This window comes from Helobdella robusta (genome assembly GCF_000326865.2).
Source record: "Helobdella robusta unplaced genomic scaffold HELROscaffold_64, whole genome shotgun sequence".
Classification (NCBI taxonomy): Eukaryota; Metazoa; Annelida; class Clitellata; order Rhynchobdellida; family Glossiphoniidae; genus Helobdella; species Helobdella robusta.
This window is the reverse complement of record NW_008705358.1, coordinates 73503-90571: the sequence shown is the minus strand read 5'-3', so window position 1 is coordinate 90571 and position 17069 is coordinate 73503. Positions and strand designations below refer to the sequence as shown.

The 17069-nt window shown below is 35.5% G+C and overlaps 3 protein-coding genes across 3 annotated transcripts; 1 reads left to right on the top strand and 2 right to left on the bottom strand.

Moving 5' to 3' along the window:
* Positions 1-64: 64 nt before the first annotated feature.
* HELRODRAFT_180670 (hypothetical protein) lies at positions 65-3363 on the top strand (the record flags this gene model as incomplete). The annotated part of the gene is made up of 9 exons (XM_009029980.1): positions 65-168; positions 360-456; positions 529-730; positions 1275-1354; positions 1469-1567; positions 1895-1994; positions 2241-2383; positions 2502-2603; positions 2980-3363. The coding sequence occupies 9 exons, from the start codon at positions 65-67 to the stop codon at positions 3361-3363; spliced, it is 1311 nt and encodes a 436-aa protein (XP_009028228.1).
* Positions 3364-6683: 3320 nt separating this feature from the next.
* Positions 6684-10652, bottom strand: HELRODRAFT_115456 (hypothetical protein; the record flags this gene model as incomplete). Its single annotated transcript, XM_009029979.1, has 9 exons — positions 10431-10652; positions 10106-10246; positions 9802-9900; positions 9508-9728; positions 9253-9388; positions 8770-8883; positions 7578-7735; positions 7127-7391; positions 6684-6878 (listed from the first exon to the last, which is right to left on the bottom strand). The coding sequence occupies exons 2-9, from the start codon at positions 10214-10216 to the stop codon at positions 6684-6686; spliced, it is 1299 nt and encodes a 432-aa protein (XP_009028227.1). The 5' UTR covers positions 10217-10246; positions 10431-10652.
* Positions 10653-14289: 3637 nt separating this feature from the next.
* On the bottom strand, positions 14290-14698 carry HELRODRAFT_88455 (hypothetical protein; the record flags this gene model as incomplete). The annotated part of the gene is made up of 2 exons (XM_009029971.1): positions 14290-14383; positions 14601-14698. Coding segments are annotated over 2 exons (192 nt in total), but the record flags the coding sequence as incomplete, so codon positions are not given.
* Between the last annotated feature and the right edge of the window lie 2371 nt (positions 14699-17069).

Below are 17069 nucleotides of genomic sequence, written 5' to 3'. Positions count from 1 at the left end.
GTCGTCATCATCATCATCGTCGTCGTACCTGTTTTCCACGGGGTCTGCGGTGAACACGTGTGGCATGGTGCGGACGTACGTCAGCAGACCGACCTGCGCGCACGGGACACCCCCGCTGCCTTCCTGCGGTCACGTCATGAAAAAATGCCTCAAGGACGACAAATGCAGGTAGGTAGGTAGGTAGGTAGGTAGGTAGGTAGGTAGGTAGGTAGGTAGGTAGGTAGGTAGCCAGGTGTGGTGCGGTCAGTATCTGCTGTATGCTCGCGTTGTCTAAAAGAATGTGCAAATGAATGAGAACAAGCGATTGAACGGACTATCGAATACAAGATGATTAAATTTTGAATGGAATCTGCCAACAGATCTCACCTGCTTGCTTTCGAAGATCATTGCATATCGAACAAATCGAATTCCAAAGAGATCAGAACGGCAATGTCATCAACAAAATCCTCAACGAGAGTAGCCACAAACAAATCGTCGTCACCACACAAACGTCATCATCGTCATTCACCATCTCCACCACCATTCAAGTGTGCCGGCATAATGCAGGAAGATAAGGAATGCTTGCACAATCTCATGAGTCTGCATGGGCACTCAGTTTTCAGTACTGGGTGTCTCTGTGCATCCAACAACAACAACGACGGTGACGATGATGAAGACGATGATGAGAAAGATGAAGGTGAGAAGGAAGATGATGATGAAGAAGATGAAGAAGATGACGAAATGTTTAAAAGTACAAACTGCATGAGAGCGAGTACTTTTATTTCTAGAATTAAAAGTTGTCATGGTTGGTTGGTCGGTCGCTCGGTTGATTGATTGGTTGGTTAATTAATTAATTAATTGGTTGGTTGATTGGTTGGTTAATTAATTAATAATTTAACTAACTAGGTTGGTTAGTTAGATGGTTAATGTTTGTATTTTTATTTTCATTCAAACTTTTATTTCGAGTTTCTCTTTAAGGTCTATTTCTATGTGTTGCTTATTGTTATACAAATTGAATGTGTGTGTGTTTGTTTGTATTATGTGTGTGTGTTTGTATGTATGCGTGTGTGAGTGTGTTTGTTTGTTTGTGTTTCATGGTTGTATGGAGGATGAAGGTTGCATGAACGTGAACAGAACAGGTTGTGAGGGAGGTGTCACGATCGGCAGTCAGTAGAGGACTGAAGAGGAGTAACATCTCAGGTCTCCATCGCCTTCTTTTTTCAATTATTATCACCCGTTATAAATTATTTGAATTATTTTCATTTATTATCATAAATTATTTTATAATACATCAGCTCGCTGCACCGATGCATTGAGTGTGAGGGCTGATGAGATAACTGGCCGCGATGACGACGACGACGACGAGTATTTCAAAGTAACAAAATAATAAATTAATTACTCCATAACTCTTGTAGGCATCAATTAAATGCTCCTTCCTTTTATTTCAAATATCAACAACGACAGTTAGAAATAATTACAACAACCGCAGGTGCACAACAACACACCATGTTATGAGGTTTGTCGTTGTCATGACAACCAAACTATGGAATGCCACGAGGTCCCCTGTTCATCGCAACTTGTCTGCCTAGTTGGAAACAAAAACATAGGTTAGTAGATCAGTTGGTTGATTGATTGGTTGGTGTGTTGGTTGGTTGGTAGGTCAGTTAGTTTGTTGACATGGTAGTTGGTTGGTGTATCGGTTGATCGGCTGGTTGGTTGGCTTGTGTATGCTTTTTATCATTTGCCGTCAAAAGTTTCAATTCTTCTTCATTATGATAAGGCAGCCATTTATAACTTGTCATCATGTGCATTTATAATTTGATTACCGATAATATTTGAATCTGTGAGCAAATGTTAGAATTTGTATGCGTGCGAATATTTGAAAGAATGAAGCTGTTAACATTGACCAACAGAGGCTGGCTCAACCATGAATGTAGACGAGAGAGGCTCATGCACGTGCTACCAATCTGAAATCATTTGTCCAAAGGCTCCTTTTAATATGGAACCTAAGGCAGGTAAGTGGGTAGATCAGATGGTAAGTTACATGATCTTGTCATAAAAGACTATTGCATGGTCACCTGGTTCAAATGCAAACAAGATTAATTTTCTATCCACTCCAAGAAGTGTATGCAGAGGGGCAAACTCTGCATGGTGCATATTTTAAAAATGCTGAAAGTGATTTGAAGGCAGCTGAAGTTGTATGATGTATAATTAAATTTAAAATTGTTCCCATCACTGAACCATCACCACATCAAATACAGGATTATTTCTGCATGTTGGTTTCAGTACGATGGAGCGAGAAAAGTTGGAAAACATTCTTTCGAAAAAGTTGATGCATTCGAACCAGAGACTCTCGCGCAAGATGAACAAACTTCTTCAACAATTCAATCCCAACACTGAAATGGTTTGTTATAATTTTAAAATAACTAATTTACTAATATGCAAGCATGTTTTATTATATTTTTATTTGAAAGCGTACAATATTGATAAATTTGAATATTTATTATTCTTTAAACGCTAAGAGGTGCGGTTGTGATGTTTACCAAAGATACAAGGGCAACGTTTTGTTTGAAGTAACCCTGCAGACGTCATCACACCCCGCGCTGAATATCCTGCCCGCAGATGTTAGTAGATGACTTTCTGCCCATACCCCAGTCAAATCTCCATCAAATCATTTCATTTTCGCACTAACCGTTCATTCTTTTAAGAACATTTGGAGCTCGTTCATACAACTTCATTAATATGTTAAGTACATTAGTGAACGCCAAATATATCTCATATAAATCATGTCAAAATTTGAAATAAGTGTTTCTTTGTATATTTGAAGTTGTTACTTTCTTTAATGAATGAACATTGGGTCGTCTTTCGAATGGGCCGCACGGTGCACCATCTTCAACCACGCTAGCATCGGCCCGACAGCCGTTGTTAAATAATAATAAAAAAATCAATTGATATATACACTCTACAGTTAAATATGCATTACTTTTTTCTATTAATTAGGTTTGCATCGGAGCGATAAAAAGCCTAACAGAACATATCAACAGTCAGTCTCTACAAAACCCCGATCTCGAAATCTCACTGATTAAAGTCGCACAGGCAGAGTTAGTAATGTTCCACGGAACACCTCTTGCTGATCACTTCTTCGACCACGAAGCCAACAGTACCAGAGCAAAAATCTCAAAATTTAGCAATAAATTGTACAAAAATCACTTTGAAAATGATTTCAGTTTTAGTTATTCCAATGCTAAAGCTTTATCGCAAGTTGAGTTTGAACCACTTGGCGATAAAGATTTTTCCGGGTTAAATGATTGCAAGCAAATGAGCAAAAGTTTTTTAGCGATTCAATTGGTTTTTCTTGCTCTGATTTCATTCAGCTACACGTAGCCGATATAATTAAATTGTAATTGCAAATGTACACTGTTACATACACACACATTTGTTTATCTGTACAAGCTTATTTGAATTTTAATAAAACAATAAATATGCACAAACATGCACACTACTATAGTAAATGAAGCATTCTGCTAACGGATAGTAGGCATGAACGATTGTTCGGCAATTGAAATCTGCTTTACGTCAGTTAACAATTTTTATTAGAATGCTCATTCGTTCGTTCATGAACGTTTTGTCGTCTCAAGTCATGTTTCTCACATTTTATAAAGCAATTATCATCGATTCGTGGCACAACGACCAAATTTCACATGGCAAACAAATGCAGGCAGGTAACCCGGCGAACAAATCATTGAACCGTTTGTCGTCTCAATTTTGTTACGGCCACTTTTTAACGGGTAATTAACGTACATGTTATTTTCTCTGTAATTTTTTGAACGTAAAACTTCAAATATTTGTAGAATTAAAAAAATTGCATAATTAAATTCTTTTAATTTGTTAGATTCTATTCATTTAGAACATGTTCTATTATGTAACTGAAAAATGAAGCAATTTTTGAGTAGGTGACAGAGGAACATTACTTTTGGTTAAAGCAATTCTATAAGTTGTTAATTTTTCTTTCTTTTCAATTAATAAACTCTTATAAAATCAAAAAGTAATTTATGGATAAAACATCAGTTACTACAAAGAAAATATTACCTCGGCAGCAGCATGTCAGTTAGTTGGGTCGGTGAACATTGGGGTCACTTGGACCGCGGCTCAGTCCAAGAGGATTCAACAGAACCATAGAGGGCAGATGATAAAAAAAACCTCCTTGCATAGCATGCCTCTTAATCATTCTTACATGGTAATCATCACGATGACGTAGAACAATTTTTTTCCTTCATACAATAAATTTATTTCAAAAACATCAAATCAATATGTAGTATAAAGTTTCAGTCATACATTGACAGCCCAGTTGCTTCTTGTTGCTTGCTAATTACGTGCGTTCGAAGACAATGATTTCTGAAAGTTTGTTGAAACATTCACGTTAAAAATTAAAATGGCAACATACTGTTGCAATAACAAATAATAAATTAAACTCAACGATCACAAAAGATTCTCGTAAATTAACGGTAATGCAAAGATCAAAACAACTCTTTATAATCACATCAGGTACAGAAAACAGACTCGTCCTACTTTTAAAACTTTAAAATATAACAAAATTATTGCAAAAAATATGCATCATATTTTCAAGAATAATTATTGAAATGCCCCAGACACAACAGCAGAAGAGACTTGTTGGCGGGTTTAATTATTATCTATTAGAAAAAGCTTTCACTTATATCAAGTTATGGCTGTATCTTTTTAAATAGAGTTTTAAAGAATTTTTCATTTCCGTGTAAAAAACAATTGTTAAAAAAATTTGCCAAAACAAAATCAAACGGTTGAGTTTATAATGATGTTATGGATGCTTTTATGTATATGTGTGTGAATAAATAAATATATAACTAAAGAAACAATTAATTAATAAGCACATTGAACTACAAACATATAGTAGTTATATTTCCAAAACATCGGCTTCTTTGATGCATATGAGGAATATAGAGAATCGTATTATAAATATATTAAACATTAATGCTATCAATGATGTTCATACAGGTAACGAATCGATGAAATTCAATTTTTTACCATCAATTTTGAAACAATTAAAACATACCTGAAGGTGCCAACAGTGGAGATAGAGCAGGTCGTGCATTCAGTTTGAGGACCTATCTTTTCATTAAACGTGCACTTTCAAACTATTTTATTGCGAGTTAAAAACAAAAAACAGAATGATCGAAATATTAAAATAAGTTGGAAAGACAAGACATTAAGTTAAATGTAGTTCATTATCTCTTATAATTGTCGATTGGTTGGCTAATTGGTTGATTGGTTAGGGGTTGGTTGATTGGTGGGTTGATTGGTTGATTGGCTGATTTGTTGGTTCTTTGTTTATTGGTTGATTCAATCGAATTAAATACAAACTATTCAATTTTGATTTTAAAATAATAATTCATGAATAAAAGTATTACTAAATTAATTTAAGTAAATCGATGTTTAAAATGAAAGCCAAATAAAATAAATGAAAGATAATAAACTCTGCAGATTGTGTGTAAAAACAGTCAAAAGAAACGACAACGCTCAACAAACAATTAACAATGACGTAATAAAGTTTTACAACTAATAAAAGTTTAAAAGTAAAAACTGAAACAAAATCAGATAGAAGATGCGTCTAATGTATAATGCTTCATCATGACTATAAGACATAAGTTAACATTGTTGCACATACAATTATATCAAGTATGTATGCACTGTATATATAATATTTATATCCAAATTATTATCAATTAAAATTAACAACAAAACAACCAAAAAGTTGACTAGTTCACGTGAAAACTCAAAAAAAAAAATGAAAAAATTTATTTAAACTAAAATTGACTAAATAAATTAAAAACGTTTGCCTAATTAATCTTTCTTCAATATATACATCACCTAATAATCACCACCATCAGCATCGACATCATGATTAACAGCAGTACTTACGAGTGGAACGAATAAAGATCCAGTGGCGAAAATAACAATGGAAGATTCGAGAAAGATCATTATTGTTGCTAACACGCACGCACGCTTCATTAATAAACTAACTACATTATCCCACACACAATTCATCCATCTATCCGCTCAATCTTCATCCATTCATTCATTCTACAGTTCATGCAAGTGACCACAATTGCAGCTAGCATAAAACAGTATATAACAAAGGACCAACACAAATGACGTCAACATCAATAACAACATCAACAAAATTGACAACAACAACAACAACATAATGAACAATAAGAATAAGAAATCATTCAACAATTGATAAAATGCTTAACCAGTCAAATACTTAAGCAAGAGCGCCAAAAAATATCAAAAGAAGAAAAAGACAGCATTACGTCTGCTGTTGGAATAAAAAGATGTGAGGATGCTTGTACAAAATAACGCGATTATGTATATGTATAAATGCATACACAACAACCTTTGAATGACAAATTAATTATATTCGTGCTACTCCTATCAGGGAAGAATCAAAATAAATAAAATCGCCATCATCCATCTACCTCTTCTTCATCATCAACATTAGAGACCGGATCCATAGATTGATTGATTGATAGATAGATAAATAGATAGATAGATAGATAGATAGATAGATAGATAGATAGATAGATAGATAGATAGATAGATAGATAGATAGATAGATAGATAGATAGATAGATAGATAGATAGATAGATAAGCAAAAAAAGAAAAATTATATAAAATCAGCAAAAGATGAAGTATCGAGATGAAGTAAAAGGTTCCTTATGAATGCCATCTCCTTGCGTGTGTTGTCGAATATGACTCTGGGATCGGAAGACAGACACCTGAGACAGTTGGGAGCCATCACCATGGCCAGGTTGTTCACATCCATCTTGGTACATTGCACGTTCTCAGGTCGGCAGAAGACCTGAACACGTGTTGTTTCTTGTTAGTAAAGTTGATTGATGTCAGTCTGATTTTATTTCTTTGCGTGTCTGTCTTTTATTATTTATTTCATTCAAATGATTGCTGCAACTAGGAGAATAATTTTGATTGGCTGGATGAAAATAAATTATAAATTCAATAACATAAACGTTAAATACACACACACACACACCACAATATCTCTCTCTCTCTCTCTCTCACACACACACACACACACACACACTTACTAACTTGTAGAAACCTAATGAGATAGGTGATAACCGATCTGTTGATCTCTGGCAGCGAGGAGATGACGGCCATGGAAGCATCAGGGTCAGCAAAACTGTCAATGCACTGTTGATGGAATGCATAGGGTATGAGAGGTTCCTGCAACTCCCTGTACCACAACTTCAGGAGAGATGCGGGAACGTGTGGGTCGTGAAGATTAGACGGGGGAGGTAGCCAGCGATCGCATCTCACCTTCAACGAGTTCACTTCGTCAATGTCACCTGGTATTCTGTGGAAAGATGGTGGTGTGTGTTGTACACAAATTGTTGCACACTACCTGTGGCACGCTAACAGTAGTCAATAAACTAATGAACAAACTCCCGCCAGCCCACACAACAACATCATCCCCGCCAGCCCGCCATCATCAACCGACCGACCAACCAACTAGCCAGCTAACCATTACCAACTAACTGACCTAAATATTCCTTCAGTGGCTGCCCCGTTCAATCTGAGAACCTCCTCAGAGAGCATGGTTTGGATCCATGGCAAACTGCTTTCCGGGTACCTCTCTTTCTGCAGGTTCATCACTTCAGATAGTGTGCAACCGAACATCGATTGTTCCACCATTGATTTCTGTAGCCATTCACAATCAGTTACAAGCATTTACAACCACGTAAAACCATTCACAGCCATTTGTGGTTATGCAAGTCTTGATATTTAAGGAGAGGAAGCCCACACGTGCGACTCACTCCGTCATACATGCATGTTGGAACGTGACAAAAATATTTCTTGAATACATTATCAGTACGAAATTAAACAAATGAATAACGTATTTTATTAAACCTAAATATATTTTATATAAACTTAACTCTTCAATTTAAATCCTAGCTATTTGATTTTTCGGTTTTTTTTACAAAATTTTACGAAGTTAAAAAACTTTGTCCGCAGTTATGCGTTTGTTGTTGCAATCTGTAGAGCGATAAGTGTCGTATAATATATAACAGAATAGTCGTAATTAGCCGCTGTGAAGGATTTTTGTTGGTTTGAAGGTTAAAGAAATATTTTAACGATATCGCCAGATCTTTTCAAACTAATGAAAATCTTTCAGCAACTCAGACATGTTAAGAGCTAACCCGATGGCCTAATAACTCAAACTTTTCACTGATTGCATCTTGTTTTCTGGAGCATAATGCTTCTCAAATCAATTTAACAACTTGATGGATACCGATTCATAAATGGACATGCAGGTCAGCCGTAGGCAGGCAGAAACAATCAGCCCTATTATATGCTGCATCGTAAAATGTTCCAATCTGAATAATTAATGTCAAATAAAAAAATCTTGCCAAAAACTATTAAATTTTAACGAGTTAAAAACCGCCTTTTTGAATTAACAATCTAATCAATTTTATTAAAGTGATCGTGAAAAACCAAGTACAATAAGTTTCATCCAGCGAAAAAAGAGAATAAAATCTAAATGATGAACCAAGCAACAAAAGATAGGAGTAAAAAAATGTATGGTGATGAACAGTCGGCGGCTAATGAGTAGTGGCCTACGTTCGTCCCCATGTACCCCCCCTGGTCTCATGGGGCTGCGCATCCTTCCTCCGACTATTCACGACCTCTCTAAAGATACCATGCAACCGGCACGAACGAACAAACGGACAGACCTTAGCATGGTCAATCTCCTCGAGACTCGGTTTCTTCAAGCCCTTCTTCGCTCCGCAGTTCACGACCCACTGCAGTCTCTTCTGACAGCACAATGTGTATATGTAGGTCAGCGACTGTTCAGTTCAATTGGTTCATTATTCTCCATTTATTACTATTATGTAGTTGTTATAATTATTACAAAAAGTAAGTGTTAAAAGAGCCAAGGTATCAAAGCAATTGATATAAAAAATGTGTAGCAAAAACTACTGAGCAAATAATGGAATGGATTTTGAAATGAAAAAACAAACATCCAAAGCAATGAATTCAATAAAAACTAAAAACTGATCAAATGACTGCCAGCCAGTAAGTTAACCAATTATTTACAAACCAATAAATTAATTTACCAATAAATCAGTTCAACCCTCTAACCTTACTCAACCATCCAACCAGCCAACCAACCAGCCAGCCAGCCAACCAACCACCCGACTAAGCAGCTAACTAACCTGCGCCTTATCAATCTGATTGTAAGCCTCAACATTCTTGCATATGTGACCTTCTAGGTAGGAGTAGAACTTACAAGATGGAGGGAAGAAGGCCAGACAGATGCCCAACAGCTCCCAGCCTTGCACGGCACTATCTCTAGTTAATTGTTTTTTAACCTCAACATCGTAATTAGGAGACAAGGGTCACAACCACTTTAAGAGCATAAACAGCCGCTACAAAACCGACAACGACCATTTCAACAACAACATACTTACTCTCTCGGATTCTTGGTGGTCTGCCTACAGAGTTGTATGTAGATCTCATCTCTCATCTCCACACTTATCCAGCCACGAACGGCGATTTCAAGTGCAATTTGAGCTAGTGGCTCTTTTGATTTCCTGTCACCCATGTACACCTGAATGAGTTTGAAAACTTCCGAGGCTTCCTTCTTCACTGATTTGTTATTTGTCCTTATCATCGGCTTTGTTATTGGGTCCTGTGCAGATGATGACGGGCATATAGATGAGAAGGATGAAGATGATGACGTAGATGATGACGACGACACCTACCTTGGTCCAGCTGAGCATGTGACCCACTGACACCGCCTTTCCTAGCAGCCACTTCCTGTGCTCATTCAAATTTTCCAGCACAAATTGTTCTATGTGCATCTGTCATTTTAACAAATAAATGGAAGATGTCACGTCCTGAAAGATAGTCCAAATGACCAGGTTTGAATGCCAGCAAACCCCAACCAACTACAATTGTACCATGTCTCATCTTGTTAGTAAGCATGCTCCTTCTCCTTATTAAATTTCAATTCACCGAGTAGCAGCACTACGCTTTAAAGAATACAAAAACTAAATTGAAACGAACTTGTTGCAACAAAGTCCCTGCCACTTTGTTGGCGATGACGTTTTGCGACGTTGTTGTTTGCGCTTGCGGTTGGTGGTACTGTGACTTGCTGCTGAAGTTTGGATTCATCATTGATTGTGGTCTGTGCTGAGCAAGTTCTGCCTGACAATGGTGAGAAAATTTATTTATTTCATTTAATAAATATTATCTCCAACAACCAAGTTGCTTACCTACCGCATCCATCACCGACATCACCTATACTATATGACCACTGCAAACACTAGCAAATAGCAGCAGCAGCAGCAGCGAGGCAAACAAGCAGAGAAACAAATACAAAGGAACATACTTGCAGGGACCAACTTTTCTCCAGCGTGCCCTCCTGTCTGAGTACGAGTGCTTGCTGTCGATCGGACGTCCACCTCTTCTTGCGCAGGGATGGGTGGTAGGTGGTGGACGACGAGTGAGACCTCAGAGCGGGTACCAACGTTTGAAACTGTCGACTCTGTGGGGATGGAGTCGACTGAGCACTGCCTTGGTCTGAATCATCGAAATCTATTTCAGGCGCACCTGGGTGGGTTGTGGTTGATGATGAGGATGGCGATGGTGTACACCTACGAGAGAAGACAAGTAATTGCATTTTAAAGTAGATGGTAGTATCATAAATAACAAACCATCAGACAATCAATCAATCAATCTTCAGGCGCCAAACAAACCATCAGACACTCTGCCAGTAAAAAGTTTGAACTGCTGCTGCTGCTGATTATGATGTGAATAGTGTTGAAATTTATGGTGATTATGAAGGAGAAAAAGATTTTGCTGTTGATGATGACGATCGATCCTCAGGCCATCACTGTCGACATCTGGTGGTGAGTAGCGACCGCCGTACCTGAAGACTCCATTCCGAGAGACCGGTAGGTTGAAATAGTTAATACTTGTCTGGTGTTGTTGCTTGGTAGGGTGCTGCTGTTGTTGTTGAAATTGCTGTTGTTGTTGCTTCTGCTGCTGCTGAAGTTGTTGTTGTTGCTGTTGTCCAACCACATTCACATACTCAGGCTCTGATCCTCTTCTATTTATTGACTTTTTAATTTTTTCCTGTACCAACAAATTGTGAAAATGATTAGTGAGAAATTTTAGTACCAAAAATTAGCCACCATGTAAATTTATTAAGAACAACAACAGCACGACAACCACAAAAACAAGAGCAGCAGAGACGGACCATGAAGTGAAAAGGGTTCTTCTTGGATTTGACATGTGGGTTTTCAACTGGAGCAGCCACAACAGCAGGAGGAGTTTTGACTGGTGCAAAGTTGTCAATCAAGTTTGAATCATTGCTATATATGGGTTCATCATCGATGTTTGTTGTTTGACCTTTGACCTTTGGTGGGTGTTGTTGATAGGAAGGTGGATTGTTGTGCGAATAGAAAGGTGGGGGCGGTTGTCTATGTAAGTATGGATAGCAGGTGTTCTCAGGAGTTTTCAAATCCAATGCATTTGCATAGATCGATTGACTGGTGAGTGTTTTGTAATCAAGGTGGTGGTAGTGGCCATTATTGTTGTTGTTGTGAAATAAGTTGTGGTTCATCATGTTGTTGTTGTTGTTGTTGTGTTTGTTGTTCCTGTTCAGAAAGTTATCATCCATTGTTGGTTGTTTGAACAATTTTGATCTAGTGAATTGTTGCGGTTGATGTTGTGGTTGTGGTTGGTCTGGTGAGAATTTTCTTAAAGGAGCATTTTGTTGTGGTAAAAAATGTTGTTGCTGCAGTTGATAATTTTGTTGTTGTTGGGGTCTTGGTCTCCTGTAAGTTCCTATGTAGGAAGGATTGGTCCGAGGGAAAGCTCTGGGTTTTGTTGAAACATCAACTTGTTGCTTGCTGCTGCAATTCAAGCGTTGAGCTGCTTTGTTAGGCAGATTGTTGACGATGCTGTCATTGTTGAAGGTGCTGGTGACGACAGATGAATGCAGATAACTCGGGTAAGCCCGGTATGGGTCATTCGTTGAAGACCCTGGAGTCACAAACCGCTGTTGACCATCTTGCTGGTGCACCATAAAATTTTTCTGCCTAAAATGCTGCTGGTTATTTTGCAACAAATCACTTTTTCGTTGCTCAGCTGACGAGGTGACGGTCTTGAGAGTACCAAAAGTTGCTCTTGAATCAATGGCAGATGACATCATGAGCATGGAGGTGCTCGACTCTTCAGGGATGATGAAATTGCTCGGAGACAACCTCGGCATCATCTTGCTGTTTTTCTTACTGGAACCAGCATCATTACTATTACCTGAAAACTTCATCTCATTGGTTACGGATAGACTACTGAAGAGACTCCTCCTCTGCTGGTTCGACCAATCAGGAGTTGTTTGTGACGGCGGTGGAGGAGGTGGAGGAATTTGATTGGCTGATGTCTTGCATTTGTTTGCTCTGTTTGATTTTGCTTTGAAACAAAAACAATGGTAAAGTTAAGTATATAAATTTTTCTGCCAGTGTAGTTCTTGTTTGAAGCTAAACATTAGGATGACTACAGCATAAAATAATGATTATTCTCTCAGCTTAATAATAGAATTCAATCAATCAATCAATATAGAATTAATAATAATTTTAATAATTAATAATAATAATCAATTAATAATAGAATTCCTTTATATAAATAATTTAATAACCATTAAAAAATTAATTTCACAAATTTTTATTTAAAAACACCTCTTTGGCTAGATCTGGAGTTTGTCTTATTGAGACAATCCCCTGACTCCTTCAGTTCATCAGTTAGCTGCTGATCACCACTGCGACCACCACCATCACCATCATCATCATCTTCTTCTTCTTCATTATTTGGTTTATCATCATCACCACCATCATCATCACCTTGAACGTTTCCACTACCATCATCATCATCACCTTCAACCTTTCTACCACCGTCATCAACATCATCACCATCTCGACACTGTCTGACCATCCACAGAAAGTTGTTGTTGTTGCAGCCGTCGACATCTGCCAGGTTGGATGTCTGGAGGAAATATTTCATCAGCGATCGTCATCATCACCAACATATTATTACTATAATCATCATCATCATCTGTATCATCATCATCATCAACACTGTCATCATCATCACCACAAACAACCATAGTTATCATCGTCATCATCATCAGGAATGCCATCCATGCAGTCCATCAGAACAGCAAAGAGCATTCATTCAAATTTGAATAAATAAGAAACAAACAATGAGCACCCAAACAAACAAGAGAACGATGGAATGAAACAAACGAATGAACAAGAGAACGATAGAATGAAACAAACGAATGAACAAGTGAACGATAGAATGAAACAAACGAATGAACAAGAGAACGATAGAATGAAACAAACGAATGAACAAGTGAACGATAGAATGAAACAAACGAATGAACAAGTGAACGATAGAATGAAACAAACGAATGAACAAGTGAACGATAGAATGAAACAAACGAATGAACAAGTGAACAAGCAGGACAAAAATTTAATGGTGAACAAACTGAACAAATGGTTAAATGAAGAAAACAAACCTGGTGATTAAAAATATGATTGAATGAACAAACAAGTGGAAATGTAACGTAAGTAATGGTAAGCAGGCAAACAAACAAACCAGCAAACAAAAACAAACAAACCAACAAAGAAGCAAGCAGACAAACAAAGAAGCAAGCAGACAAACAAACAAACATGTGAGTTTTGATTGATAATATCCTTTTTGTTAGCTGCAGTAAAATGGTTGGATGTAGTATCATGAGGTGAAGATGATGAAGAAGAAGAAGATGATGATGATCCATAACTATCAACACTGGTTGATGAATTTCTTTTGATAGCCTGAATGTGTATTTTCAACGAATCAATTTATAAATGAGTGTTATCAACATAATCATTAGCTCTACTTCAAATGATAGGAAGCACTGTCAACTGATATGACATATTAAATCTATCTATCTATCTATCTATCTATCTATCTATCTATCTATCTATCCATCCATCCATCCATCCATCCATCCATCCATCTATCTATCCATCCTATCTATTCGACAATGCATCAACAAGATAGGAACCTGCAACTTGGCCAATGGAATGATATCACAATTGCTTGGCCTGTGCCACACAGTTTCTTGCAGTTTTGCATTGTAATAATAAAACCTGCCAAATTATTAAATATCACAATGTGCGACAAGTGAGACAGCATTAAAAACATCAAGAGAAACAGTGCAAAAGCAACACTAACAACACAAACCTTGATGTATTTGCATCATACAGCTGCCACCATTCAGTTTCATCTGATTCTTTACTGCATGATTGTAATTATTTATTGCATTGCATTGGTGGTGGTTCTTATGTAAAATATGAAATTATTATTAAAAATTTTTAAATTCTGTGAAATCATAGTTAAAAATCATTGTAAAACAACAAATATGAAAAAATGAATAAACGAACTAATTAACAAGTGGATAGATGAATAGACTTAAAATAAATTAAAAGATTGAATGAACAAATTAAAAACCAACTAAGGAGCATTCGGGGCTTCCCACAAGCATTCGCCAGTTACCAGGTTAGCGTACATAAATTCCTTGGTCTTTGGTTCAACTATTTGCACCCATTCTAATGCTGAACTGCTGATGAAATTACATAAAACAAAACATAAATAAAAAGTTTCCAGCAATCTATTTTTAACCCATTCTTCCTAAATGCAAAATAAAAGTCAGTCAGGCAACACAAAAAGAAGGCAGATGAAAGATTGGTGCAGAAACTCAGATCAGATAGAAATAGGTAGAATTAGAATAGAACTCAGACCCTTAAAAAGTTAAAGTTAAACCTGTTAAATTAAACAAAGTTAAACTAACCAACCAAAAATTTATTATGCTAAATTCATTTCAAACTTAAAATTATTTTTTATTTCATAAAAAAATTTAATTTACCAAACTATTTTTCTGAAATAGCTGAAAAGTTAAAACCGAACATTAGTTAATTAACAAATGTTTGCTAGCTTCTCATTTCATTCACCAGTTAATAATGAATCTCTGTTGATTAGTGTTAGATAAGTATATGGGAAGAAGTCATTTAATTTAAAATTAAGAAAAAATTAAGCAAAAATAGTATGAAAAAAATGCAAAGTTACTTGTCGGCCATTTTATATATGCATCGGAGCAGCCGAAAGTATCAAAGCTTAAAAATTAATTCCTCTAAAAATCCGCCATTTTAGCTGTTTATAATTATACATCAAATGATCAAACTAACTTTCCAACTGGCTTTATAATTCTTATTCTTAAATGAAAAAATTATCTTTTTCATTAAAATATTCTATAAAGTTTGTAACTAATTTTTTTATTTAAAAAAATAATTTTTCTTTATTTTATTTTTGCATAAAAAATAAAAACAAAATTGTCACCTTTCCTAGAACTACCTTGATTAACATATCATGCAAGTCTACACAAAAATATAAATTATAGGTATTAATATACACATACATACAAATATATATATATATATATATAATATGTTATATATATATAAATATAATATATATAATAAATATTCACATATAAATACATGTATACATATACACATATATAGATAATATGTATATAAATATGAATCTGTCACTACATGTGGCTCCTTATTCAATTTTCATCTGTCCATTAGTGGCTTGTGATAGGCATTTTCGAAGAGTCTTCCATCTTTTCCGCAGGTTATATTTCATGATGCTTATCAATGCCTGTATAATAAAAGATAGACAACTATTATCTAGGTATTTTGGTATTAATTTGGATTAGCTACTCTCAATAAAAAATAAAGAGAATAAAAATATAAATTATAAATTTAACCTATGAATATATATAATTTCGTAGTTTGAAGCATTATTATTGTTGGTTAATTTTAGTCATTATTTTCAAAAAAGATCATTTTTAAAAGTTCCTATTTATCTCATTATACTTCAATTGAATGTTTTAAAAATAATATACAACCAGAGTATCGGTCTGTAATATATGTGGCAATACACACCACACATACACTTTTTTTTACATACAAGGTATAATTTTCATTTTTATAATGATGTTTGCTGTGATAATAATTGCAATCTTGATTAAAATTTTGAATGGTTCTCTTAACTATTGAAGTTTAAGCCTACAAAATGTGAACTTAATTTACTTTTTTTATAATTATCGGTATTTGTATGTGTTGAGATTGACGTATTTGTTTGATACAAGTATAAAATTATGTGCACACGCATACATCTAGGTAAATCCACGTACAAACAACACCGTCATCGTATTAAATTTAATATTACATTTCGAAGTAATCTCACGAAGCTGATATGATTTATAAGAGGTAGCGAAGTTCTTCAATTAGTTGTTCATTTATCACAACAGTCCTTCAATATAATTTTGCATGAGACTTCGATGCAGGTTGAATTGTTTTGGGCTGCAGTAGAGCTTGTTATACACTACACATACACACACACACACACACACACACACACACACACACACACACACACACACACACACACACACACACCAATACATATCTACATACATACATACCTACATACATACATACATACATACCTACCTACATACATACATACATACATACATACATACATACATACATACATACATACATACATACATACATAAATACATACATACATACATACATACATACCTACATACATACATACATACATACATACATACATACATACATACATACATACATACCTACATACATACATACATACATAAATACATACATACATACATACATACATACATACATACATACATAAATACATACATACATACATACATACATACATACATACATACATACATACATACATACATACATACATACATACATACATACATACATACATACATACATACATACATACATACATACATACATACATACATACATACATACATACATACATACATACATACATACATACATACATACATACATAA